This window comes from Plasmodium inui, assembly GCF_000524495.1.
Source record: "Plasmodium inui San Antonio 1 unplaced genomic scaffold supercont1.7, whole genome shotgun sequence".
Taxonomy (NCBI): domain Eukaryota; phylum Apicomplexa; class Aconoidasida; order Haemosporida; family Plasmodiidae; genus Plasmodium; species Plasmodium inui.
The window spans coordinates 120,014-144,779 of record NW_008481841.1 but is presented as its reverse complement, the minus strand read 5'-3'; the positions used below and the strand labels follow the sequence as shown (position 1 = coordinate 144,779).

Sequence of the window (24,766 nt, the reverse complement as noted above, 5' to 3'; positions counted from 1 at the left end):
GTTCCACCCGGGGAATTACTTACGCAAGTGCATCCCTCGGTCCGTTCATTTGAAGGAGTTTTTTTTCCCATGCTTTACCAATTTCGTGTTAACATTTGTAGACTGGTCATTTAGGCCTTCTCTACCAACGGCTCCTTGTTTTATTCTTATCCTTTTTATATGCAACTCTTTTTCAGGGAAAATAAATGTGCGTTCTCCATTGGGGCCTAGACATACACATACTTCATTTTGCCGGTTCGATGTGATTATGTGTCCCCCTTTTTTTTTTCTTCTTCTCGGGAATTGTTGTGCTGAACAAATGCTTCACTGGGAGTTTAATCCCGGGGACTATTCATAAGTTTTACAAAAAAAAAATAGGCAACTTTCCTGCAAGATTGATCGTCACGATGTCGTTTATCCGTAAAGTGTTTATCCTTTGGGGGGAGGGGTGCTCATCTTCTACGTTTCATCATTGGATGTGCACTGCCACTCAGGTTTCTCTGGATGGAATGAACCGTCAAATAACGGAACACATCCATGCGAAAATTGCATCATGCATTAAAAAACAGAAAGGGGGATTCTCAAATGCATTCCGCGTCTGTCTTGACAACCAACAGCATTTTCTTAACCCGGTTGGAATGGCAAAAAATTGTGTGCGTGTTTTTTAAAAGTTTTTTTTTTTTTTGCTCCATCTTGTTGTTCAGGGAATCCAAACGTACTGTATCGCAAATGGGAAGGACTTTTTGGTCACCATAAAAAGGATGTATATTCGGTGGGCAAATTGACACATTGGCTGGAAAATTAACTCTGCACTCGGATGAGAAGTCGTGCAATCCATATGCCTCAAAAAAGGAGGCGGCAGCGTGGGGGATACACCGTTCACGTGTTCATTTTAAATTTTGTATGGTAAGAGGGGCCCTCCTTGGGGAGACCATCTTCGGGGCACTTTCCCTTTAATTTTGGTATTCTTCCATTGGCAACCTACTTCGTGGGGTAACTTCGCGGGGTAACGTAGTGGGGACATGTGCCCTTCTTCTTCTCCTCCTCACATAATGCGATTCTGTCTCCTCCGTCCCATCGCTGCCTCTTCGATGCCACTTTCCTAACTAAAGCTGTTCATGTTAAATTTTGGTATTTCCCAGCTATCCTCCACACACATCTTCAAGAAAAAAAAAAAAAAAAAATGTAATTCACATGGAGTAAAAATGTCATATGCGACGAAAAAAATGATGGCGAATACGTATGTTCTGTTGCCCTCTCGTGTAGTGGCTCGCCTTACCAAGACTCTCTTATTGTACATACTCCTGTTGTTAATGAAAATCCGAGCTGCCTCCGGATTCGCGGGGGAAGACGTGTTCGGGTCATTCAGCAAAGACTGAATAGACGTCAGCAACGAAGTTATATCATAAATGGGACTCCACTGGTTTTGCAAAATGTCCAGGCAAATATTTCCATCGGTGTATATATTTGGGTGAAACAATTTTGACAGGAATTTTACTTTGGGGGGACTTACAGGGTACTCTTCTGAAAAGTTAATGATTAAGTGGAAAATTCCACATTCCCATATGGTATCTTCTGGGCCCCTAATGATTGCATGGCAACACATGATGTTGTCTGCGAATGGGGCGGCCTCAAAGCTCTTGTTCTGATCCTTGTTGATTTTGTTTAAATCTTGAATTATCCTCCGTCTGGCGAACGTTGACATGATGCCCCGGCCGTGGTAGCGAGGGGGGTAGCCGTGATGATAGTCGTGGTGATAGCCGTGATGATAACCGTTGCTGCGCGCCTTGAGACGTTATAGGGTGCTAAAATGGAATGCTTTCGCACTTCAAACATTCCAACGAGTGGCGCTTTCTCTTTTTATGTTTACATTTCTTCCCTGCCAAATGTGCCCTCGCCTTTGAGTTCCTCTTACGCTGGGTTTTTATATATACGACGACAATGTTACTGGGCTTGCTGGCAAAGTTGGTTCATCAATCTGTTCATCATTGGTCTCTTACCGTCACACGCGGAATGTTTCTATGTATTCCAGTATATACTCCATTACATGCTCCATTACGAGTTACAATTTTTCCTTCACGCTTGTTCCTCTTTTCCTACGCTTTGTCCTTTCTTAACTCATCAATTGCGCCACTTCAATGTTGTGCATATCTTTTTCTCCTCAAATGGCTAGTTGGGTCAGAAATTACCTGAACAGGCCAGTTTTTTTTTTTTTTTTTTTGAAAATCTGTTCATAATTTGTTTTTTAACAAATTAGCTTTCCAAAAAAAGGCGGGAAAGAATGAAAAAAAAAAAATAAATAAATAATGCAGCAATGGCAATTGCAATTGCGTTTTGCATCCCCTACAGGGGTTTTGAAGTATAATACAAAAAAGATCCACAAAATGGGGGGCATTTATATTTTTCAAAGGAGTTCAGCAAAGAATATTGGCGCTTTCCTCTTCCTCGATAGTGAAAAGGAATAACTCCCTTCTTTGAAGAGATGGACCCAAATCAAATGCTTGCCTCGCTTTCTATAACACACGACGCGGGGTATTTATATGTACATACGCGCAGCTAAATAATACGTAATGGGGGACAAGCAAACCGAAAAAAAATGAAGAGAGCTACAAATTAAAGAAGAAAAAAAAACACCCATTGTTGAGCAAACCTTTATAGATGAGAAGGCATAATTTACTTATGTGCCTAGCAGCATTGGCCATATCTTTACATTTGCCCTGCAGAAAACGCGTGGCGGCATGCTTATCTTGCAATGTGGCAATCGTAAAATATGTTCCAAATGCAAGGCTAACAAGAATACAAAGGCGGGAGAGAAGCGGGTATCCCGTCAAAGGAGAAATCACTGCATGTGCAGGGAAGAGAAAGTTCCCCGTCCTGTTCCTTCAGTCGAAGCGTTTTCACGGCCTTCCAAACAGATCGAAGTTGTTTTTTCGTCACCTCCAAACAAAGGGGGGAAAAGGAAGCGTCCTTTCGGGAGATTCGGGCAAGGTGCTGGGGAAGTCCATCTGGGGAGAGGTGGGCAGCACGGTTGGTACTGGCCGCGTTGGTAGACTCCCCCGTGGAAGTACCTCCATTGATAGCACCCCCATTGGCAGCACCCCTATTAATAGCACCTCCATTGAGCACCAATCGCGCAGCAGAAAGCACTTCTCGCTGCTCAAAATGTGCACCTCGGGGGGTAGTGCGCCCGTGCGCGATTCTGCGGTAGTAAACGAAACTAAGCAAAATCAAGAGACCGATGCACACTCGGACATCACCAGGAATGAAAATAAATCGCCAGTCATGTCGATGCACGCAGAAAAGAATGGCGATGTGCGCGAAGAAAACAGTTACGGTGAGCAAAGCAAAGAACCTTTCACCGTTGAGCAACTGGAAGAGATAAGAAAAAATTGCTCCTACCTCAAAATAAACGAAACGGAAAGTGACGAATATAGCATAGAGCTGTACTTCCATTGTAAGGAATTCAAATTGTTAAGGAAAAAAGATGAGACGGTAAAGTCGTTGACAAATAGGCTAATTCTAAATATGAAAAAGTCGGACAGAAAAAGGAAGAAGAACCCAAGTAATAGCTACAACCAAAGTGTGGAACAGCCCACGGGGGATGACTCTATAATAGAGAAGAAGGAGGGCCCACCAAATGACATCCAATTGTTTGATAAGGAAAATAACCTGGTGCAAGACAACTCGCTGCTGATCGATGTGGTAGACAAACTAAGTTACCTCCTCATTAATCAGTACAAAGTAGAAGTATTCAAAGGGTTATACGACCTGAAGCAAATTTATGTCTCCATGGATGTATATAGCGGGCACCCCATAATCCCCGTGAATGCACCCATGGAAGACCTTCATTCGTATGTTCACTACTGGACGTATGCGCACGATAAGAAGGTGATCTTATCGCGCGATTTGTTTTACAAGCCGAAGAAGGAAGGCACAAACAAAAGACTTCAGCTCGTTATATATAATAAGAAGAAGCCCTTCTTCTTCTATGTGACGAATGAAATAGAAGTGCAGTCTAACGAATTTGAGGAGGAACTAAACAGGAAAGGAGAAAGGTACCTCCATTTTGAGAAGGTGCTAAAGACAGATGAACCCTGCAGCGATAACATACTACGCATTTTGACCTACAACATTCTTGCACCTATATATACCAACACCAAGTACGCCCTGGAATATATGTTTAAAAATATAGACCCTTGTTATTTGAAAACGAATTACAGATCGCATTTGCTAATTCATGACATCAGTTACGATTATGATATTATTTGCCTGCAAGAGGTGAGCGAATATCTGCATTCCAACCTCTTCTCTGTATACCTACATGACGAGTTCTATTCCTCGTACAAGCCAAAGAGCAGCCATGGAAATGACGGCTGTTCCTTATTTGTTAATAAAAAAAAATTTGCCCTAATTGAGTATAAAAATTATGAATTTAATCAAGTGGTGAAACTTCCAGAGTTGAAGAACGTGTACGATCGCTTTATCAACTTGAGCAATGACCTGGAGGAAATCATAAGAGAAATTAAAACCGTTTTTCAGTTTGGCATTTACACACATAGGAGCAGCAAAGATATATTTCTCGTTGCAAACACACATTTTTATTTCCACAGTTTGGCTAGCCATATTAGAGCATTACAATCGTATAGCCTACTCTACATTTTGGAAACGCTCAAAAAATCGTATGAACAGAAATGCGGGAAAACGGTGTATGTAGTGCTAAATGGAGATTTCAATACAAATTTCGAGTCAGAAGTGTTTTCCTTCCTCGAAGGAAAGGACATTGATTCAGATTCGGACCTTTGGATAAACTGCAAATTGTTTAAAAAGGAATATGACGATTTGAATAAATACCCAACATTATTTGACTTGGGAAAAAATGGGCATAATAATGAACAAATTATTGGCCCCCATTTGGACAGGAAAAAATTCCTGCCATTATATTCCGCCTATAAAAAGGGGGACATTTCCTACACCAATTGGAACAATAACTTTATTGACGTTTTGGATTACATCTTTTTGTCACCGGGGCTTAAGGTCAGACGGGTACTGAAGGGTATCGACAAGGAATGGTTCGCGAAGTATAAAGGGGTGTTGTCTCCCATAAACCCCAGTGATCACATTAGTATAGCTGCCGAGGTGGAAATGTGACTTGGGGTGATTCGCCTTTCCGGGGGAGCTATGCCCGAGGGGGTGCTCCGTCCTCTCCGCAGCCCCACTGTCTCTGTTTTGTTGCGTCGTTTCGCTAGCCCGTGGTTTTGTTAATCCTTCGTTTTGTTAATCCATGGTTTGGTTAATCCTTCGTTTTGTTAATCCATCGTTCTGTTAATCCATCGTTTTTGTTAATCCATCGTTTTGCTTTTTTTTTTTTTTCTTCATTTTTGTTTGAACAGGTCATACTTTTTTCTAATTTTGAAAAGTTCGGCAGCATCCCATTTTTGCAAACCCGCGTTGTTGGTCAAGCTTAAAAATGACCGAGGGTGATAGGGCCGCCACGAAATTGCATTTTCCCATCTGTGCCATTCAGGCCTAGTGAGTTCATATGGGACATTTCTCGCAAATGTTTTGTCACTCTCTTTTTTTTTTTTTTTTTTTTAATTTGCATTTCCAGTACTCCATTTGGCTAGTTGAAAAATGTTCAGCACGTCTGCGGGTTGAGTAGGAAAAGTTGAGGATGAGGTTAAAGTTCTAGCGGTATCGACTTGACGAGTTTTCCTTTTCCATACACTTCACCCATCCTTTCGGGGGGCCACTTAACAGTCATGATTTTCCCCCATAGGCAAAATCACTTTGTGTACCTCTCTCCAGTGAAGTTGTGTCCATTACCTCATCCGCTGAAATGTATGACGGCCGTTTTGTAGGCGCATACTTTGACGTAAGCGGTCAATCGGCCAATTTTTCAAACGAGGTATGTTTCCCCCGATGGGGACGAAAAGCACCTGCACTCCCGCCTTCGTAGGAGTGGGGAAATATGCTTTCAAGCGGCTTTCCCGACGGAATTTAACCCTTTAAAATAATGCACACGCGGCAAGGGTAGAGTAGCAAAAAAAAAAAAAAAAAAAAACACACCAAGAAGTGTTTGCAAAAAGTTAAGCATAGATAAAGAAAAAATAAAGAAAAGATTGATGAACAGATTGTGCTTCTCTCATTCCTGTGTTTGTAAGGTGGGGGCATGAACGTGTCCCTTTCGTAAGAATGCCAAATGCGTAATTTTCGCAAAAGGAAAACGCGCCATTTGTTTTTTTTCTCCCTCCTTGCCCACTGTTAAGGGGTAACACTTCATGCTTACAGGATACACCATCGCCCTGTTGCATAAGCAAACCTCGACAGAGATCCCCTTCCCACGATCTTAGATGATTTTCAAGCGAGAGAATGGGCCCGTTCCCGACACGTTTTTTTCTTAACCCGTAAGCACTCACCGCTGAGGGGGCTTAGTAGGAGAAGCATGCTGAGTATGCTGTGTACTGTGCAGACGCTACTAACACAGTTTACACCCTTCTCTACACAACTTCCCTCTGCCGCACACACCTGCTGCACCAACGAAGAAATCAGCCAGCATGGCCAACAGCGAAGGGAAAGAAGACAATGATATTTTCAAAATTCACAAATGGTCAGGTGTCGCGGCCTGGTCTTGGGACATCAGCGTAGATAACTGTGCCATTTGCAGAAACCACATAATGGACTTATGTATCGAATGTCAAGCAAAGTTAAACGAAAATGGTGGAAACGATAAGGACAAAAAAATGGACAAGGACAGCTGCACGATAGCGTGGGGTGTGTGCAATCATGCCTTTCACCTTCACTGCATATCGAGGTGGATTAAGGCCAGACAAGTTTGTCCCCTGGATAACACGCCTTGGGAGTTCCAAAAGGCATCGAACTGAAGTGAATTTCCACGTTCCCCTGCGTTTGTCTACTTTGGTCCCGCGCATCTATACATGGCATCTTCTTAAAATTGGCCGCCATATGTCCAGGGGGCGCGCCTGGCCCGGCCCAAGCTGCGCATCTGTTAGCGCACACAGGTGTTGATATGCGCATGAATATGCACACGTATGTACATTGTTACCCTCTTTTTCCAAAACGTTCGCTTTCCGCCTGCTTCTTTTTTCTGTACACCCTAGCATGCGTTTAAAAAAAAAAAAAGAAACTTTTTCCTATACCATTAATTAAAAAAATGTGGAAGTTAAACAACCCGAGGGGTGTAAAAAGGGGCGAGGGTGCAACAGCTAACGGGGCGGAGGTGGAAGAGCTAATGGGGCGGAGGTGGAAGAGCTAATGGGGCGGAGGTGGAAGAGCTAATGGGGCGGAGGTGGAAGAGCTAATGGGGCGGCGGTGCAAGAGCTAATGGGGCGGCGGTGGAACAGCTACCCCGGCGAGGGCACTGGACCACTCACACCGCTGACGCGGCTAATCCGGCTAGCGTAACACATACTGAAACCAAACCGGGCACGTACACGCGTGGACTTATGGACGTGGGTGCATGCTACGCAGCGCCGCGAAACGGCTTAACAAACAAAAAAAAAGAAGAAGCGCGGGTTCGTCCGAAGGGGGGGGCCAAGGATGATTCGGCGCGCCCCCAGAAGGGAAGAAAAAGGAGAGGAGAAAAGGAAAGAAAGAAAAAAAAAACGAAAAAAAAAAGAAAAAAACTATTCACAATCTCCTTTTTGTTGTCTCACATGGAGTGGCTCCATTTCGCACGTCATCCATGGTTCCAAAGTGGCATACATATACGGGGCATACACGCGACATACACCTGGCACGCATGTGGCACGCGTGTGGCAGGCGGGCGAGCTTCAATTTTTCCGCCTGGGCTTGGCCGAGCTCGCCTCGTCCTTGGCGAGCGGAATCTTAATTTTGTAAATGGCCTTCTGCACGAGGCCCCAGAAGGCCTCCTTGGCCTCGACGGCGAAGGCAAATCCCTTGTGCGAAAAGACATGGGAGCTGTTCTTGCTGTCAATGTAGGCGAGCTTCTTAACTTCGTATTTCCGGAGACCTTCAAATTTGCCCAGCTTCAGTTGCTCCAGGACAATTTGCTCCATGGTGGGTTTCTTCATGAACTGGTATGTCATAAGGAGAATTAAAGGAAGGAGAGAAACATACAGGGAGACGATCAGCGACAGGTAGAAGTTGCCTGAGGAGTGCGCCTTTTCAAATGTGCCATACAATTCATCAGCCCCTATGATATCTAAAAAGAGTTTCGTGTTACTCACGATAAACCAGAAAAAGAACGTGGCGATAACTTCTATCCACAGGACAATGTGAGAAATGACGAACCATGTGTTGGTTAAAAGGACGACGACTGCATTGACTGCTATGACGTGGTGTGTGTAGAGAATCTGCGAGAATGTATGGAAATCGATGTCTACATTGTGGTGGTCCTTGATTATTGAGTCCGTCTGACCAGTGGCAAAGTGAAGCATAATGACTGTTTCCACGGAGGCTAGCCAAATGGCAAAGAGCAAATAAACGAAAAGGTAATGAGTGCCGTAGGATCTATATTTCTCCGGTTTGGATCGTTTTCCAATCCAGGACTTCATTTTATTCGTCGATTTTTGAAAAAAAGGAATCAATCTAAACGGGATGAGACAAAATTGGAAAATGTTTCTATAAACCCGCTTTATCTTGTTGGTATAAAATTCGATCTTCTTATTGGAGTAGAGGGGCCATAATGTAGATGGAGAGGTCTCGTATAGGAGGGGATTTTTCAGGAGGATTCGATGAGGGAGCTGCTTATCCAGGGCAACAAAGAAGATAACAGGGAGGGTAGTAAAAGCGATGTTTATGATTTGCTTGGTCCAGGGGTTCCACGCATCGATGGCACTGTAACCTGTCCAGAAATTCAAAACCATCGAGCAGAGACAAAAACTGACGTTTCGAAAAATGCAAAAGTAGACTAAGAAGGAATTCCTCCTGAGAGATTCCCTTCCATGAACGAAGAGTAATTTTTTTAAGTACTTAAATTCGCTTATGGTAAAGTCTGACGACCTGGCTGCTTGTAACCCCTCCTTACCAGCTATTCCGACGCCCACATTGGCCATAAGAATCATCCCCACATCATTTGCCCCATCTCCAATGGCTAATGAGGTGCCCCTGGGATTGAAGGCAGAATTCTCTTTCACCAACAGGGACTTCTGTTTTGGAGTCACTCTACAAGCAATGAGTGTAGATGCACTTCTAGCTAAGGTGTAGAATTTTATTTTTAAAATTTTGCTCTTCATGATTTCGTCCAGTGCTTCTCCCGTGATGGTTATAGAGAACTGTGAGTAGTGGACCTTCTCCCTCTCCTTCTGTTTCTCCTTATCCTGCTTCTCCTCATCCTGCTTCTTCCTCTCCTGCTTCTCCCCCCCTTTGGTCTTTTCCACATGGCTGCGATTGCTAGGAAACGATTCACTGGACTCAAGGAACGAGTTAAAGATCTTCTCCTGCTTGGCTAGTTCTGGGAAAGAATTTTCCTTCTTCAAATTGTCCATGTCCGATGACGAGATGACGCTCTTCTTGATGGATCCGTAAAAATTCGTTTTCATAAAATTTAAGATGGTTTCGGATCGTAGATCTAAGTTTAAGTTTTCCCAGTTGACGCTATTCCACCACTTGGTTCCGTGGTCAACATTGAGCAGGTTGGCTGCATTTGTGTTCTTCTCATGAATATTCATTTGTTCTAACAAGACCGTAGGATCCGTTTCGGTGAACACTGCGTTGTAAGTTTCTTTATTTAATATGTTTATTGAATGTCCGATGTTTATGGCCGTCTCTAATTTATCTCCCGTGAGTACACAGATGGTCATTCCAGCGTCTCGTAGGTCCTGTATCACCTGCGGAACGTCTTCCTGCAATTTGTCGTCAATCCCGGTGCAGCCAATAATAATCAAATTATCCTCCGCTTCGTCGTAGAACTTTCCCAAACATGCTCCATCGTCTTTTCGCATCTCCGACGTTCTTCTCGTCTCCATATGGTGCTGATACATTTTCTTAAATTCCTCCTCCGTCAGATGTTTATATCCCAACACGAGGGTTCTTAACCCAGAGGTAGCAAATGCATTCAGCTGGTACATCACGTGGTCTACTATATGCTCCTGATTCTTTGCCGCTAACTTCAACACATTGGTGTCCGCTCCCTTGACTAGCATGTAGATTTCTTTCTTCTCATTTTTTACGATTAGGGACATGCGCTTCCTCACATTGTCGAAGGCGAAGACGTCTAGTATTTCGTAGGCCAGTATGGGGACAACCACTCGGTGGGTTTTGGTCGCCTCAATATTTTTCCCCTCCCGTTTGACCTCCTTATGGCTGCCTCTGTTCGCCGAGAAAACTTTCTTGATCGGGATGGACATATGGAGGTTGCAGGCACCCTGCTCTACGTGAGTCCCCCGGTTGGCACTCCCCCCGTTTCCGCTCCCCTCCTCAGTGGCATCATTCAACTTGGTCTCTCTCCTTCTTTCCCTGGGCGAGTTAACCTCCGGGAAGAACGCATCAAAGTTGTCTTCATAGTAACCCTTCTTCTGCAGAAAATCGTTGTACGCCTTCTCCCCCAGGATGAACCTCTGCGCGAACGTGGACGTCAGCTCAATTTCGATCGTCGTCAGGTTGGGTCTATTCACGAATTCGCAGCCCAGGTAGAGCGCCGTGCTGATGAGGGCCAGCTCATCCGGCGAGCTAGCATCGTACTGCGGCTGCGGCTGCGTCAGGTACGTGTAATTCATCATGGTTTCCCGGTCGAATATTTTGGTCTTCTCCGAGTTGTCTCCCGCCGAATACGCAGCCCTTTCAGCAGCCCCTTCAGCTCCCCCTTCAGCTGCCCCTTCAGCTGCCCCTTCAGCTGCCCCTTCAGCTGCCTCGTTCGCCGGTCCCCCTACCTCGCCCATCTCGTCGATGTCCACATTCCTTATCATCGCGCTGTGGCAGAGGCTGAGCACGAGCAGGAGGAACTGCACCTGGTCCTCCACGTCCTTCCTGATGCTGTAGATTTTGTTGACGAAGAGAATTCTGTTGAAGAAAACAAACTCGTTTTCGCCTCTTTGAAAGTCTTCCTCCGTGTAGACACCCGCGGCCGCGTTCTCGCTGGTGAGGCTGTTCCTGTGCATGAGGCTCCTTTTCTCCTTGTGTAGGTTGACGGAGGTCTTGGACCACGTCATGGGGGGAAGTTGGAACGACTCCCCGCTGCCGTTCTCCGAGCTGATGCTTGGGTTGGCGCTGTCCCTGGTGGGTAGTTCCTCCCCGCCACGTCTGTCCATTCGGCTAAGTTTGTCCACTCCGCCGTCAACCGAAAAGGGGTCCGAACTGCCCTGACTGCCCGCGCCGCGCCTCCTTATGATGTTCTCCTTAATGTTGCTAAAATCGTAGAAGCCATAGATGCCTTTGCTTCCCAGCCCGATATTCTGCAGCTGCATAATGTTCTGCGTCAGCGTGCCAGTCTTGTCTGAATAAATGTGCGTGACGTTCCCCATTTCTTCAAGAAGCTGTCCCGCTTTGCTTAAGGCATGCCTCCCACTTTTGGGGCTGTACATATCTTTGTCCCAGTTTATTAAATATCCCTGTAAAAGTCGGACGACCTCCCAAATGAGCAGTAAATCCACTGGAATGAATGATCCAAAGAGAAGAATCATTGACCCAATGGTAATAAAAAACGTCTTGAGGCTATCTGCCTGATGACCTAAATTTAAGTACCATAAGTTGTAACCCTTTCTCCTCATCCATAAAACGCCAGCGATAGCGACGATGAATGAAATTAACATTTGGCATATTATCAGAACGATCACATGGTTGCCATAGACGAATTCTAGTCGAGACCATTTCTCTCTTGATTTTGTGGAGGCATTCATCATCAGCTTGGTTCTATTTCCTGTGCTGATAACAAGTCCGTAGATCCATTTGGTGTTTACAAGGGATGTTCCTCTAAGGACTACATTGTCGATGGTGACCTGGACAGCGGTGCGTTCTGTACAGAGATGATCATTATTGGTGTGACCTCCAGTGAAGGAATGAGAATCACTTCCCTCTTTGTCATTCGATCCAGGGGGGATTCCTCCCTTATTGTCTTCATCTCTATGATAGGTATAATTATTATTCTTTTTTCTCTCTGTTTTTGTGCTTCTTTCGCCTGTAGTTTGATCCTCCCCAGAAATGATCCCCCCTGTGTAGGCATCATAAAAATGTACTACTTTTCCTCCATCTTTTTTGTACTGAAGAGGAGGTAAGAGCATATGCCCTTTGTAATCAAAAATGTTGTCATTGGGACTTTCACTTATTAATTCTGCTTGGCAGTACCCAGAATGGTTATCGTCCTGGAAGTATTTTACGACATCGGGAAGACAATACTTCTGCTTCACGTTTGACTCTCCATCGACATTCTTCGTCTCAATGTTTACGATTCCTTTTTTGTTGGACGAATTGAGGATAATTAAATCAGCAGGGAAGTACTCATAGGAGAATATTTTCACCACATCTCCATCTTTCACCTCTGCCCACTTTTTCTCCTTCAAAATGCCGTCTTGGAAAACCATCGTCTTCTTACTATTTTCTTCATTGTCCGATTTATGTCTTTGTAGGTCTTCAAAAAACTCCTTTATCATGGCGACGACGATAATGAATACCAGTGGGATTAGATAAGTCGGCATTCCTTTAGAGTCTGTAATTTCGGGAATAAGTTGCAGCATGGAGATGGACAGAAAGTATAGATTTCCCAGTCGTAGGAACTGAAAAAACACGATTAGTGGCACGAAGGTATAGAGCTTATATTTTGCCGTCCTTATTTCATTCCTGTGTTTTTTCCCAAATATTAGGTCTATGTTGAGGTCTTCTTCCTTGAGGTTCTCTTGAGCTTTCTTTATGTACAGCTCATGGTTTTCCTTTCTAACTTCAAAATTGGAAATGAGATATATTCTGTTTTCGTTGCTCGTCCCCCTGATTTTGGTGGATACCCACTCCAGGAGGTTCATTACCTGCGTGTGCAACATGGTTTCCTCGGTTTTGTCCGTTCGAAGCGGGGGAGATCGTCCAACTGGGTGGTTCCAACAGGGTGGTTCCAACAGGGTGGTTCCAACAGGGTGGTTCCAACTGGGTGGTTCCTTTCAGCTGCCTCCTTCCTACAGCTCAAACGAGTGCACCCCCCTTTTTTTTTCTTTCTTCTTTCCTCAATACTGAAGATGCACAAAGGTGGAGGCGAATCGGGTGCGGGGACTCAGATTCACATAGCAGATGCCATGTACTGATTTGCGGTTGAGGATCACGGGGGAGGCACGTCCAACGTGCGCTGGTCGGGGCAGGTCTTCTAACTTGGTCGTAAAAAGAAGTTTAAAAGATGTTCAGCGGTTTAGCGGGTAAGCGAGTTAACAGTTCAGCCGTTCAGCGGTGGTGTGTTTATGCAATTACGCTGTTACGCCGTTCTTCCGCTACACCGTTACGTGGCGGGAAGGGAGCTACGGGGACCAAGTTTCCCCACGCTGCATGCGACGGAGCGTCCGTTCTCTCCTCAGCCTGTCACATCCTGTGCGAAACGAACACAAGAGGGTGTAGGCTGCACCCAGGGAGGAGGAACAAAATTGACGTGTGTCACCAGTGGGGAGTGGAAGCGGGGTGTGCTAACGTTGGGAATTCTCAAACGGCGCACGATGAGACGCGGCACGATAAGACGCGACAAAATAAAACGAGCCGCGATCAAATGGGCACTTTTCAAATGAGACGAACTAAAATGGTGTGCTTAACTGCTCCACAACAAACGTAACAAAGCGAGGCGTCCTCCGGCGGAGTAAAAAATAAGGTCAGAAAGAACAGCGCTAGAGCTGCCTCGACAATTGAAATTGGCGGGGTATGCACACAGGGGTGACGCGACGCGGAAGTTAGGATGTCCGCGTCTGGGAAGCTGAGAGCACATGCGTAAGCATGTGTGTAGTCGTGTATGCATATGTACGCACGTACGTTTGCACATGGCCCCGAGCGTGTAGAACACAGGGAGTGAAGAATGAGGCGAATAATGGGGTGACGCGCAGATGAAGTAAAAAAAAAAGGGTTAGCGACGGCTTGAATAATGGCGCGCAGGGGACTCAAAAAATGCCACAAATTGAACGGGAAAATAAAATCTGTTGAGGGGAAATTTCTCACTAGAAATGCACAAACGCTTCCAGCACATGGGGCAAGTCGGTCTAGACGTGCGTCTGCCCAAACGCATCGACTGGGCGAACTTCCAACTCGAAGAGTGCCGTGCGCACATAGACGAAGCTGCACGCTCCTCACGCTGGGATTATTGTACGAGGTAGCCTATAAACGGTGAGCGGACACCTATGCCTTGTCGTTGTGGAGGACAAAACGGGCACACAATTGCAAAGGGACATGCGCGTATACTGCTCCCCCCCCACTGGCATACATGTAACAAATGCGCAAAGAAAAAAAAAGAAAAAAAGAAATAAATAGATAAATAAATAAAAAAAAATAAAATGAAATAGTAGGATAGGGAGCAGGGGACATTTGGTTATGCTCAGCATGCAGCCCCCCTTTTCGCGGTTACGCGTGCGTGAAGAGATTTAACCGGAAAAAAAAAAAAAAAAGCTGCAATGGTATTATATACAAGTCGTGACAAACCCGTTTGGTTATCTAGCCTTACCCTTCCACCACCCCAAAAGAAAAAATTAACCATTTATGAAGAAAAATACCACCAAGTGGTTAAAGAAAAAAAGAAAAATCTTGGATCTAAAATACATGAGCGGTGAGAAGAATCCAAACTGAGCAAAGCTCCTGCAGAGTTACCCAAGGAAATATGCTCCTATTGAGGCGAAACGGAAATTAAAAAGAAGCGGCAAGCAGCGTTGTATCGTATCCCTTGGCTTCTCTTCGCATTGCGTCGCGGCAGAGTGAAGGCGTAGGGAAGGTCTCATAACCCAAACGAACCATTCCTGTTTGTACCAGTTGATAAGAAGAGAAAATCGAAACTCTGACAGGAAAGCGAGTTGGAAGTGGACTCAACACTCCCTCCCCTTCCGCCTTTATTTGTAATTCCTTCCAAACCGATTATACAAATGCGCAAATTCAGGACAGTCATTTTGTTCCTCGTTATTTACCTTTCGTTTTATCTGACCCTTTCATACAATGGTACGTGTCCCCAGGGATGAGGAGGCCCCCCGAACGAGTTTCTACCCTCGTGGGTCATAGTCTGTCTCTCCAAACGTAGAGATCGTCTTTGTAAATTTCCCTGCGTGGAGGGGTTGCTGCAGGGAGGCAGATTCCATGTTGATACTTCTCCTTCCTACGCACCCCCTCCGATCAAGTTATCCTTATGAGTTACCTCCTTCGCCTCAATATGGACGTTTCCCTCGCTGAGACAAAACCGCTTCACTGTTTTTCCGTGGTTATGCGTATAAATTGTTCCCTTTTTTTTTTTACCCTCAACCACCTGTAGACAACTTGGACGATATCGTAATTGTGGACGAGTCGGAGGAAGGCCACCGTGGAGAGGAGGACCGAATGAAAAGTGCTGGAGGTATGGACACTGAGGGGGAGTTCCTCCCTACGAGGTGCGCATCGTCTATTCTGCTTTCCGTGCTAGACCCTTCCACGTGACCCCTACATTTTGCATACCATTCTCACCTACTGTACATGCCGCTTCTCCCCTTAGGCGCAAAGGCAGAGGCGGATACGCACCAGCTGATACACTCCTGGGCAGGTGAAAACGAAAACGTGTTTTACCTCAAAATAGGGATTTTCCTCTCCCTATTAATAATAACCATCGTGAACGGAGTGGTGGGGCGAAAGACCAACCGAATGATCGCCCTCTACTGGCTTAGGTCATGCAAAGATATCTTCCTTCAGAATTTTGCCAAATTGGGAAATGAAAAATCATTTTTATTTGAAAAGTCATATGACAAGTTTGAATTTTACTGCACAGGTAGGAAAAACTGTAACTATTATTTTGCTACTTTAAATTTATGCAAAAGGCAATGTCTGTGGAGATATTTCATTTTCAATCATTTTGTGAAAGAAAACGACAGCATGAATGTAGCTATTAACTTCAACAAGCTGGACAAGGGAGTTCTGTGTATATTTAAAAAGCATCAGAAGAAGTACATCGATTGTCGCTTCCCTAGTTTAAACAAATACACAAAATTGTTAAGCAAAAAAGAATTGAAAGGAAGTTATGACATCAAGGGGGATTCCAACGAAATGATGGATCTCGTCTTAAGTGGAAAAATTTTGAACTTTTTAAATACCTATGATAGGTACATAAACTACGTTTGCATCACCGATATTGCTTTGTTTGACTCGGAGGACAGGCTGAGTGAGGAGAAGGAGGAGGAGAAGAAGAAGGGGGAGAAGCACTCCAATGACCAGAAAGATCAACCTAGCAACAAAGGAGGAAAACACAAGTTCTGCTTCCTCAACTTTGTCATCCCGAAAAACGTGGAAGACCTACGGACGCTGGTAAATTTTTCAATCTATATGATAGACGCTTGTCACTGCATCGAGTTATCGGAAAAGGTCAGGGACCACGTGAGGAAGCTTCGAAGCATTGTGGAGAAGGAAGACTTGAGGAAAAAACAGCAACTGAAGGAATTGCAGGAACGGAGGAAAGCCCAGAAATTGCAAGAGGAGAAAGAGAGAGTGGAAAAGATGTCCGCCGAGCAGCAGAGGAAGTACGAGGATAAGAAGCAGAAGAAGAGTTTGAAGAAAATGAAAAAAATTAAAATTATAAAAATGTGATTTTTTTTCGTTCACCCTGGCTCATTCAACATAATTTGGTTCCGCGCAATCTGGTGTAGCTTAGTTTAATTTATCACTTTTTTGCCGTTTATTTGCTCATTTTTGCTCTTTTTTTTCACTGTGTTTCTCTTTTTTTTCCTTTTTTTCTGTCCCTGCTATCCCATTTGTTTGTTTTGTCCCCCTTTGCGTTTGCACTTGCTGGCAAAGGTATCTGCACCCGTCGCTCTCAGCTGCGCGTAGACATTTCGTTTTTCCTACCCACGCCGCAGCGAGGACGAGTGAACGTCTTTTCGCTCGCGCGTTCCTCACACCGTGATGCGTTTTATTATTTAAGTTTTTTCCTTTTCAATTTTGGTGGCCTCGGTTCGCAGCGTTGCGAAGAGGTGCACAAAAAAGTTAATTTCGCAACGGTGGGAGGAAATTGCAGTAGGCAATGGCGATGTAGGCAACACATACAACGCAGGAAACGCGAGGCCGAACCGAGTCTGATGCGGACGCCCCCTACACGTGACGCACTTTCCCCAGGGGGGATAACCCTCCCACCCGCAGCAGCGACATCTACGCACTAGAGACGCAAGATTGGTCAACGTACTTTATGATGTCGATAAAGGTCTCGTCCAGTGAACCCTTACCTATGAGGAATCCATCAACGGGTGTCTTCTCCACGTAGTACTGCAGGGAAGAAGCACGAGTGGGGTGGACAATCGGGGAGATCAGCATAAGTAGGATGGACAAGCGGGAAGGGCAAACGGGAAGGAAAACAGAAGTCGAGTGGACAGATGGGGAGAGCAACACAAGTGCGATGGACAGGCGGGAGGGGACCAACCTTCATGTTGTGCCTAGTCACCGATCCACCGTACACGATTTTCACTGCGTCCCTCGTTTGCGTGTCCACCTCTTCTGCTATGTTCCTCTTGATGTCTGCGCGGGGGGAGGAGCAACAAAGGAACGGTAATATAGAATGGGAACAAAAGAGAGGGCTCAAAGGGGGCACCAAAATGAAGTGTACACGTGGACAGTCCTATGAACGGGTGTGGAAAAAGAAAAAAAAAACATCCGTTTGAGACCCCCTCTTGAGAGCATTCTGCCTCCGTTCCCAATTGGCTCGCCTCCTCTATCCCTTTTTTTTCTTTTTCTTTTTGGTCTTCCCATCATTTTAACTCACCCCAGTAGCAGGTATTCAAAAAGTCAGCCGACCCGGGTTTGCCTGTGCCGACGGCGAAGCTGGGCTCCAGGGCTATGATAATGTTCTGCATGTCGTCCTTTGGAATTGCCTGCTTGATGAGCTTCACAAGGAGAAGTGGTGAAATGAAGGCGTAGAAGCAGATGAGGGAAGACCAACAAATGGGGCCAGCGTGCAAATGGGGGGGGCACAACTCAACAGGGGTAGGGGCGAGGAGAGATAACCCACGCGTGGTGGTCCACGCATATTGTGTTTTTCACCCCCCCTTCTTTGTCATGTACCGCATATTCCTTTTCCCGTTTCCCCTCCCCCTATGATGGCCTTACGGAAAGCAATTTTCTTGTCTTGGATGATGTGAATGGGCGATTCTCATTTTGATAATCATCCCCGACGCATAGGATAACTTTCAGTTTGGATTGCACAGCATTGTGCACCTTCTGCGCTGTCTCTTCCAGCGTCTCCCCATCGCTGCAGAAACCTCTGCGCCTCTCACTATGTCCAATTATGGTGTATTTATTCCCAAACTGCTTTATTAAGGTGGCTGTGGTTTCTCCGGTGAAGGCCCCGAAGCCGCTTGCCAAGCTGACATCTTGGGAGCATGCAAAGATCTTCGAATTATTCTCCTCAATTTTTTGCAGAAGATACGGTATGAACAATAAGTTAGGAGATAAAATAAGGTCGATATGACTAGAGTATTTTATTTTTGTAAACGTGTCGATTAGTGTGTATGCTTCTTCTTTTGTGAGGTAGCACTTCCAGTTGCCGATGATTATTTTCTTCCCCCTCGCTTGGCCACCCCGCGGGTTAGGCGGCAGACCACATAGCGAATTACTCTGCGAAGGAGTGCGAAAATTGCCCTGGGAATCAGTCACCGCTCTCTCTTTAGCGCCCACGTCGTTGTCAACAGGGGGACACATTTCCACCACCTTATTTGGGTATTCATATTGAGAGTCTAATTTGTTTATCCTGGACGCACTGGTTCTTTGGGTGCGTCTCTTCCTTCCTTTTAGGAGGGGCCTTGCGCGGAGGTAGAAGGAATGCACCTCCTTAGCTCTGAGGGGGTCCATGGATGAACCGTCCCAAAGACAGTCATTAAGGCACAAGCATTCTTTGCCTACCCAGTATATGCATAGCGCAAGCAGCAGCTGCTTTCTCATGTTAGGTTCCTTCGCGAAGGTGAAAGGAGGGAACAACAGCGGAATGGCGAATGAATGACAAACACAGACGGGGAAGGAAAAAACAACAGGAGAGAAACACATTGGAGGGAGGCTTCCTCATCTTGGCACTGAATCAGTCAATAGTGAGAGCTCCTTGCAAGGAGCATACAACATCTGCGTTATGTAGTAGTAGAAGTGTCCGTATCTGCATGGCCGAATGCCTGACGGGGGGCCCCATTCTCATTTTCTACCTTCGCATTTCAGTAAGCAATGAGGGAGATAGCCGACGTCATACAGCGTCGCAACGGATAAACCAAAAGAGGAACATCAAAATGGGAAGAAATGCACTAGGGGAATGCATCCCAAACGGATGAGAGGGAAAATAAGACTGCTGGACCCGCACCGACGTGGCAGCTAAAAGGTGGGAACGAAATTAAAAAAAAAAAAAATAAAAATAACGTGGCAGGAAATTGGGAAGTGGAACAGCAAGCAGCGAGGAAATTCCGTTTCTCCCCTTTCTTACACTCCATCATGGAGAACGTGAAATTGGTGCGTGAACACAAATATGAGCGTGAAGGGGATCATCCCTCGCCTGCTCTACAGGCATGTAAAAAGAGTGCCAAATTATTGGCAGCACTGCCCATATCTCGTCGTGCGAGCTCTATGTAGGATTAATTAAAAATAACTTGTCGGATTGTGAGTGGAAACATCATTGTTCTCAAAGCGCTTCCATATAGGCGCTGCCCCCATCCGGTTGAATCTCCTTTATGACTTCTTCCTCCCCAAGCACACCACAACGGGGAAGGTATATGCGGAACTTCGCATCCATGCTCACTTTGCCAGTTAGAGTAAAATAAAGGACAAAGAAGTTAAGAGTGACCAAGTGGTGGGGAATAGGACATCCCATTTGGACGATCATCACTAAATTAGTTCGTTCACCTTTGTTACATGTGTTTTCATAGCTGGTTCATTTGCTCGTTTGGCGAAATGGGCCCTTTGGTGGGATCATTGAAGGGAAGACCCAACTGGGGAAACAAGAACAAAGTGGGCCTGCCGTGACCTGGGACAGCTTAGTAGAACCCCCTCTCGTCAGGGGATGCCAAAGGCACACACACAGGGGATGCCCGCGATAGTATCCATTCTTTTCTCTACGCAACACCCAAAGGGGGAGAAAAAAAAGACGATACAGTGACTTCCCTCCCAATTGTAGACCCCTCAGCATAACGAATCATAATGTACCATTGGAAGTGGGTCCTCCTCACAGTTGTCACAGTTTGGAAAAGCTTCCCTTTCAAATATGAACACTACGTGTGGTGAGGAGGAGAAGGGCGAAGAAGTACCCTTCAATTGGGGGATCATACAGACCCGTTCGCTTAAAAAGAGAAAAATCGTAACCGGTGAAGTGGCCAAATTACGAATGTTAAAAAAATCACCTGAGGGCCAAATCTTCGAATGTGTGCATAAGGGGAACAAAAAAAAAAATAAAAAAAAAAAAAATAAATAATAATAATAGATGAAAAGGACGCCACATTTGCCTGTTATGCGTCCCTTCTACATTTTTCTTTCCATTCTGAGGTGAACATTCTTTCCCGCACAGACGTTGGCAGTCACATTTCTTCAAAATGGCCAATTTTTTAATTTCGACGAGGGGTCCCTTCGGATGGGCCGCCACGTTCTCGTTGTATACGCAGGGCCACTCCTTGGTGTGTTGTATAGACACTTCGTAGGGCATGTCTTAAGGGGAAAAAAAAGGGTAACCTTTTACAGGGTGGCCCCCGGGAAATGTTCACCCAAAGTTAACCAGCAGGGTGAAGAGTCATCAATGCGAGAGCATCCTCATGGACCCATTTTTTCAAAAGTCTTTCTTCTCTCAGTCTGCTCAGGGTGAGATGTCTTCAGGGAAATTTTTTTTTTCTTTTTTTTTGCCAAACGCGGGGGTACCCCCCCCAAGGAGTATACCCCACGGAATGGCGTTGAATGGGGGGACACCAAAATGAGATGATAAACCAACTGAATTGAGCAGATTCGCAAGAAACATAGAAACTGCGCGTTGGTGGTAGGGTGACGCAAAAAAGAAAAAAAATAAGGGGCAGCCAAGTATAGCTCATTTTTTTTTTTTTTTTTTTTGTAACGGATCCCCTTAATGGTACTCCTCTCCTCAAAGCGGGAAAACTGGGCCCACCAAGAAATTTACCGCGTTGTGCTACAAAAAACAGGGAACACTTCCAAGTGTGAAAAGAAGCCCTAAGAATATATTTTCCCCTTCCTTTTGTATCCTTTTTTTTTGACGTTCCTTTTCGTTTGGAAGGATTACATTCTTCTCTCATTTTGGGGGTGGCACCCCTCGCAGGAAGTGCCCGTGTTTATCTGCAATTTCGCCAAACGGGATTGTTCACGTGGGTTGCAGGGGTCTGATGTTCTTTCGGGGAAGCTTCCAAACAGTAGTTCTTCTCTTGTTAAGGGAGGGGAACGCCTACGAGGTTGGTTCCCCTTTGGATACTTCCTCCAAGGTTGTTACTCCTCCTGTACCCCCCCAAGAGAGGCACGTCAACGCCGACTTCACGGAAAGAAAGGGCTATTATAAACCCGCTTGATGAGAGGAACAACCTCCCCAGACCTGTGGCGCCACGCTGTGAAGTGGCTACCGCTGTTGTAGGGAAAGGAAGCTCCATAAAAGCGGGACCCTCAAATTGGGGCACTCCACAAAAAGGAAGTGATGCTGTGACGCTGTGACTCGGTGACTGTGTTCCTCCCCTCCTCCCCTGCTCTGTCTCCCCCGATGCATCACTACAACCGCACCAAAATTGTGATTCGCGTGTTGGGGGCTGGGCAGACGGTGGGTCGGTCGTGCGTAATCGTGGAGCTGGAGAACCGGCGAGTGATGTTTGACTGCGGTTCACACCTCGGGTACAAAGACGAGAGGAAGTATCCCAATTTTAACATACTGGTGGGAAATGACACGGACGCAGTGGATAGAGAAAAGGGCATGGGGGAAGGAAACGTGTATGAGCACCCTCTCAACACAGAGGTGAACATAACCGTAGTGAACAGCAGCATCTCGGAAAAGGAAAAGTTAATAGAAAACTTGAAAAGAATAAATGAAATAATTGACTGTGTAATTATAAGCCATTTTCATATGGATCACATAGGAGCATTGCCCTTCTTCACCGAGATATTAAAATATAGGGGCACCATAATTATGAGTTATCCGACAAAGGCACTCAGTCCAGTATTATTGCTGGATGGATGTCGAGTAGCAGACTTAAAATGGGAAAGACAAAACTTCGAGAGACAAATGAAATTGTTAAACGAAAAATCCGATGAGCTGCTAAATTACAACGTTAGGAGCTTGAAGAAGGACCCATGGAACATCAGTGAAGAGGATATTTACTCCTGCATAGGGAAAGTCGTCGGGTTGCAAATAAATGAGACATTCGAAATGGGGAATATGTCTATTACTCCATACTATGCAGGCCATGTGCTAGGTGCGTGTATATTCAAGATAGAGGTAAACAACTTTAGCGTTATTTATACAGGGGATTATAACACCGTTCCGGATAAGCATCTTGGGAGCACCAAAATTCCGTCTCTCAATCCGGAGGTCTTCATTTCGGAATCTACGTATGCTACCTATGTGAGACCAACGAGAAAGGCCTCCGAATTGGACCTCTGCAATTTAGTACATGAGTGTGTACACAAAGGAGGGAAGGTGCTCATCCCCGTGTTTGCCATCGGAAGAGCACAAGAATTGTCCATCCTGCTGGACTCCTATTGGACAAAAATGAAAATCAGTTACCCCATTTATTTTGGATATGGATTAACAGAAAATGCCAATAAGTATTATCGGATTTATTCTTCATGGGTGAATAGTAGTTGTGTTTCCACCGATAATAAGAACCTCTTTGACTTTGCGAATATCTCCCCGTTTGTGAACACCTACTTGGGTGAGAATAGGCCGATGGTTTTGTTTGCCACTCCCGGGATGCTCCACACAGGATTATCTCTAAAGGCTTTTAAAGCATGGTCTGGGTCAAGCAGAAATTTAATAGTCCTTCCAGGCTACTGTGTTCAAGGTACAGTGGGTCACAAGTTAATTATGGGAGAAAGGAAAATATCGCTTGATGGGAATACCTATATGAATGTTGCCTGCAAGATTATTTACCTTTCCTTTTCTGCGCACGCTGATTCGAATGGAATTCAGCAACTCATAAGACACGTGCTGCCACAGAATGTTCTCTTCGTTCATGGAGAGAAAAGTGGCATGGAAAAATTGTCTAAGCATATATCTTCTCACTATTTAATTAACTCCTTGTGTCCTTCCTTGGGTCAGCATTGTGAGTTCAACTTTTCGAAGGCTAATATGAAGCATGTCTATGTGCAAGATGCTCTCTATGCCGATATTCTTCGTAACTTAAGTGAGCAGAAGGAGAAAAGATCCATACTATCCACCAACAAGGCAAGCGGTCTCTACCGGAGTGACGCCACTAAATTGGCATCGCGGGATGACACCTACTCCGTGTCCTTCTCAGCCTATGCTGTGTGCTACACCATTCGTGAGAAGCCATACCTTTTGTTCCTCCCCAGACGGGAGCTCCTGCGCGTGGTGCGGGCCAGGTGTTTCCCCGTCACTCTTCGGCGGGGGGACAGGTGCTTCAGCTCGGACAGGCTCTTCGGTCTGGGCAGTGCACAGAAGGGAGGCGAACAAAATGGAGACACTGAAGCTGGGGGCAATGTGTCCATCGGGGCTGTCGGCTCTCCGGGCGAAGGCCTGGACCCTGGGGACACCCCCACCAATGAGCACGAGGAGGGAATACCCTCCGTTGGGACTCTCACTCAGCGAGGCAAGCGGAAGTATGGCGAGATGGCAAAAATGTGGGGTGCGGAAGGAGAAGAGGCAGAAGGGGCAGAACTAGCGGAACAGGCGGAAGACGCAGAAGACTGTAGTTCTCCCCAAGGAAGTCCCCCCAACCGTGTAAGTAAAAAGCTCGCACAGATTCCCAACGAGTGGGTGGACCCAGCGAGGGGAAGTCCATGCAGAGTAGAGGTAGAAGGACAAGGATTTTCAGAAATCGGAGAAGGTCTTTTTCAGCACGACGGGGAGGAAGAACAGCAGGGGGGACGGCCTCTTAACCTCGCAGAAGGTGCATCCATTGCCGCTGCCACCACGTGCGAAGACGCGCTTAAGAAGGGCAACCAAAGCACCCCCAGAGGAACGCGCAACTACGTCAGCGATGAAGACCAAGTAACCATGCCACTAATCAACCTGCGCTTTACGGAAAGCATCACCATAAGCTACCACCGATTTTACAATTTTGTAATTTCCTTTTTCAAAGAAATTGTGGACACGAAGAATAGGAACAACATCCGTTTTTTGGGCGAAGGGGTAATTATAAAGAATGTGAAGGAGGGTGATGGGTATGTTTTCCTCCTGTCGTTTCTGTCTCTACGGGCCATTCACGATGGAGAGAGTAACCTGCTCGTCCAGTGGTCCTACGTGGACGACGCGCCCGAGTCAGCCATCCAGAAGTTCATAAACGCGATTAGGGAGTACGCCGCGGGGGAGGAAGTAGAACCCTCGTAACTGGAAGGGCAAAGAAATAATGTTTATGGAAGAAAGGGGTAAAGCATTTTGCCTCTATTATCCCACCGGTTGGCTTTAAACAGGGGGAAGGAAGAAGAAGGGAGAAGTCGATATTCTTTTCCCATCCTAATGATACTCCACCAGCCCGCTCATTATTCCATTTGCATGTTTGTCCGCTTTGCG

At 45.7% G+C, this 24,766-nt stretch overlaps 7 protein-coding genes across 7 annotated transcripts; 4 read left to right on the top strand and 3 right to left on the bottom strand.

Annotated features, from left to right (window-relative positions):
• Positions 1-1,081: 1,081 nt before the first annotated feature.
• On the bottom strand, positions 1,082-1,684 carry C922_02063 (ubiquitin-conjugating enzyme E2 B; the record flags this gene model as incomplete). The annotated part of the gene is made up of 2 exons (XM_008817662.1): positions 1,082-1,138; positions 1,259-1,684. 2 exons carry the CDS (start codon positions 1,682-1,684, stop codon positions 1,082-1,084), a joined length of 483 nt encoding a protein of 160 aa, XP_008815884.1.
• A 953-nt stretch (positions 1,685-2,637) lies between these two features.
• C922_02062 (hypothetical protein) lies at positions 2,638-5,127 on the top strand (the record flags this gene model as incomplete). Its single annotated transcript, XM_008817661.1, has 1 exon — positions 2,638-5,127. The coding sequence occupies one exon, from the start codon at positions 2,638-2,640 to the stop codon at positions 5,125-5,127; it is 2,490 nt and encodes an 829-aa protein (XP_008815883.1).
• A 1,406-nt stretch (positions 5,128-6,533) lies between these two features.
• Positions 6,534-6,860, top strand: C922_02061 (RING-box protein 1; the record flags this gene model as incomplete). Its single annotated transcript, XM_008817660.1, has 1 exon — positions 6,534-6,860. One exon carries the CDS (start codon positions 6,534-6,536, stop codon positions 6,858-6,860), a length of 327 nt encoding a protein of 108 aa, XP_008815882.1.
• Positions 6,861-7,769: 909 nt separating this feature from the next.
• C922_02060 (ATPase) lies at positions 7,770-12,929 on the bottom strand (the record flags this gene model as incomplete). Its single annotated transcript, XM_008817659.1, has 1 exon — positions 7,770-12,929. The coding sequence occupies one exon, from the start codon at positions 12,927-12,929 to the stop codon at positions 7,770-7,772; it is 5,160 nt and encodes a 1,719-aa protein (XP_008815881.1).
• Positions 12,930-14,984: 2,055 nt separating this feature from the next.
• On the top strand, positions 14,985-16,662 carry C922_02059 (hypothetical protein; the record flags this gene model as incomplete). Its single annotated transcript, XM_008817658.1, has 3 exons — positions 14,985-15,057; positions 15,365-15,445; positions 15,581-16,662. The coding sequence occupies 3 exons, from the start codon at positions 14,985-14,987 to the stop codon at positions 16,660-16,662; spliced, it is 1,236 nt and encodes a 411-aa protein (XP_008815880.1).
• A 558-nt stretch (positions 16,663-17,220) lies between these two features.
• Positions 17,221-19,002, bottom strand: C922_02058 (triosephosphate isomerase (TIM); the record flags this gene model as incomplete). Its single annotated transcript, XM_008817657.1, has 4 exons — positions 17,221-17,334; positions 17,489-17,583; positions 17,828-17,948; positions 18,172-19,002. The coding sequence occupies 4 exons, from the start codon at positions 19,000-19,002 to the stop codon at positions 17,221-17,223; spliced, it is 1,161 nt and encodes a 386-aa protein (XP_008815879.1).
• Positions 19,003-21,781: 2,779 nt separating this feature from the next.
• C922_02057 (hypothetical protein) lies at positions 21,782-24,583 on the top strand (the record flags this gene model as incomplete). The annotated part of the gene is made up of 1 exon (XM_008817656.1): positions 21,782-24,583. One exon carries the CDS (start codon positions 21,782-21,784, stop codon positions 24,581-24,583), a length of 2,802 nt encoding a protein of 933 aa, XP_008815878.1.
• Between the last annotated feature and the right edge of the window lie 183 nt (positions 24,584-24,766).